General features: G+C 47.8%; 2 protein-coding genes across 2 annotated transcripts; one reads left to right on the plus strand and one right to left on the minus strand.

The window, feature by feature from the left end:
* Positions 1-202: 202 nt before the first annotated feature.
* Positions 203-785, plus strand: Pmar_PMAR027899 (conserved hypothetical protein; the record flags this gene model as incomplete). Its single annotated transcript, XM_002773396.1, has 3 exons — positions 203-357; positions 401-509; positions 552-785. The coding sequence occupies 3 exons, from the start codon at positions 203-205 to the stop codon at positions 783-785; spliced, it is 498 nt and encodes a 165-aa protein (XP_002773442.1).
* Positions 786-2,033: 1,248 nt separating this feature from the next.
* On the minus strand, positions 2,034-2,564 carry Pmar_PMAR027900 (conserved hypothetical protein; the record flags this gene model as incomplete). The annotated part of the gene is made up of 3 exons (XM_002773397.1): positions 2,034-2,166; positions 2,230-2,402; positions 2,445-2,564. 3 exons carry the CDS (start codon positions 2,562-2,564, stop codon positions 2,034-2,036), a joined length of 426 nt encoding a protein of 141 aa, XP_002773443.1.
* Between the last annotated feature and the right edge of the window lie 259 nt (positions 2,565-2,823).

The raw sequence follows: 2,823 nt of genomic DNA on the forward strand, positions 1-2,823 counted from the left end.
GGGTGCATCTGCCGTTGAATATAGAGAAGCTTGATAACCTAGGGGTGTACTGGACGCCATCGAAGAGCCAAAATGGTTGTGATGGTGACACGGAAGTCCCCGTATATGAGGACCCTAGAGTGAAGGATCTGGGCTTGAGAGCTATATTGCCTAAGTCTGATATTGGTGATATCAGAAGGTGGGAGTCTGCGGCATTGATTTGATGCTATCAGATGCTGAATCGACAGAAGCTTTGTACAGACGGTTACGTATTGGGTTAGTTGTACCGGAGGGTCCCAATGAGATGGCTCCTGACAAGGTATTGCCGTTGAACTACAACCTGGATCTTACTAATCATATTGCGTTCAACAAGGGATGGTAATAGGAGCTGGAGTAGGAGGAGATGATGCTTTCATAACAGTTACATTGGACAGGAGTTGACCACACGGGCCTCCAAGAAATTAGCTGTGAGGAAACGACTATTTGGTATGCGTATCGATGGAGATGTTGACGTTGAGTCCGGTGCAGAGGTAGGGAAGGTGCATGCAGTAGTTTTCAGTTTTGTTCCTCAGATAATGTGTGACGGTGAGAAGATTGGTAAAGTATTAGAGTTGTCATCATCGGAGGGTGATGGAGACGTGCTGGGTATTGCACAAATACATGCACCGAAAGGAATGCAGATGAATACTAAACAGGCTATGGTCGAAGCTACGAAAAAGTACTTGGAGGACGACCATATATACATAGAGAAGGACTCGACAAAGATAGGAGTAGAACTGGGTCTACCCAAGTACATTCTGTCGTGAGTTTAAAGCGGTGACCATTTTCCCACTAACTGCAATTTTACCATTTATGGTTTCTGTTCGTAATATGCGTGTCTATGGGTTCGGTGTTGTTGCGTTTTTGTTGTTGTCATCGGAGATGCCGTGTTACGTTCGGTGATACAACACAATTCACAGTGATCACATTGACAGTTGAGAAGATCTCGTGAAGATACTTAGTTGCAACGACGCGAATGCGGGGAAAAGCAGTAGCATTGGACTCTTTAAAGACTCCAAGAACACATCCATACGAAGCGAATCTACGAAGATCAACAGTCCCAACCGCCAAGCTATCAGAGCATGACCGGGAGTGCTTCTGCGTGGTGGTCTAAGTATATGGAGGCCTACGTATGAAAATCACCATTGTATGATCTGAGTCGCTATTCAGTCGAAATTCGACTTTGTTGAGTGAAGAGATATAACATGAATAAATGACTGGCGCCACTCAGCCGTCGAGATATTCTCAACTCAGCTTCTGTGACTAGAAACGATCATGCAGTGGGGATATCATGCGAACACTGGGCGGTTCGTCCCGAACGTAAATCCTCGGCCCTTTTCCTGTTCTTGATCGTGGCTTGTTGATACCGGGAACTTCTCTGCATGGCCTTTATAACATCGAAATGTTATGTATCATAACAATCTAAAATGCGAGCTCACTTTGCTTCGGAATCTCTCGAATGATGCCCTCTCATCCACTTCGGAATCTGCCCAGAGGGACATAACAGGGAGGGGAATCCACGATGTATCAGGAATCAGGTCTACTCACTTTTGAGCTCATCCGACCTGCTCATGCGTTCCATACGGAGTCTCGCGGCTGCAGCTGCCTGGGTAGCAACGTCCCAACGCGGTTCGGCATCATCAGTCGTCCCTAAAGTGCAGCGATAGGACGGATGACATGTGAAAGCCACACCGGACTCTTCGGGTCCGACGACCACAGTCCTTCCATCGGACCACTCCTTCACCCCACTGAACATGTTCCTGGCCAGTTTCGATGACGCTGTACGATCCCGTCCCCGCATCGACTAGGGAAAGAGATAGATAGCACCACCAGGCAGATGCAATACGAAACGCCGACGCTTGAGCTCTGCAGCCCAGAGTTTATTGCTGTCATCGAGTGACACTCCGGGGAGCGCTCACGAATTTGTCCTGTCTAACGGCTCTGACTATGACAGGGATATGAAGTTTGACGCCACAGATTCCGGTCGGGTCATCCTCTATAGGTATTGAACCGCGTTATCTTACTGCTGCCTCCTGGAGCAACCTCTCAGCCAATACGCTTTTACTGTCCACTTCAAGCATTCCTTTGGCATCGCATTCTAATTCATCCCATTCGCGGAGCTCCTTATGACAGAGGCCCATCCGATATCTGATATCGCGCATAATAGGTGGTGCAGTGCGGTGATAGGAACGGTCGGATCCTAACACTCACAGAGTTTTCAGCATGATCTCAGGCTCGTCCTCGCCACTTAGTAAGATGCATTTAAGCGCTCGCAGAGCTTCCCGAGGCTCATGGCACTTCAAATGTGCCATGCCGAGGTTGAGATATAATGAACGCTCGAGCTCCCAGTCAAGTGAAGCCATTGCTCCAGCGGCCTCATCATCCTACGCATTTGAGTGAGAGTCAACACTTCTGAAGACTCCTACAGCATCAGCGATATCGCTGAGCATCTCGACGGCTTCTCGCCAATAACGGGCTGCTGCTTGGTAGTTGCCGTCCTTGTACTCGGCAAGTCCCTCTTCTTTCAGGGATTTAATATCTTCCATGATGGATGAGAATCAGCGAAGTAATTCCAAACCTTGAGCGCAACTGTTATGTATTCATCTTAATGTTGAGACTCCTAAGGTATCCGATCAGCCGCCATCGTTATTGAAATTTATTACAAACATGACGTTGTGAAAGCTATATAATAGCTATCGTGACAGTACAACATTTGACCTCGTCGAAGACATCATGGATCGGGCTTCATATCGCCGCTGTAAACACCCCTCAAGGTGTATTAACATCCCTGTCGCACGAGAAAGC

This window comes from Perkinsus marinus, assembly GCF_000006405.1.
Source record: "Perkinsus marinus ATCC 50983 genomic scaffold scf_1104296958914, whole genome shotgun sequence".
In the NCBI taxonomy this organism is placed as follows: Eukaryota; Perkinsozoa; order Perkinsida; family Perkinsidae; genus Perkinsus; species Perkinsus marinus.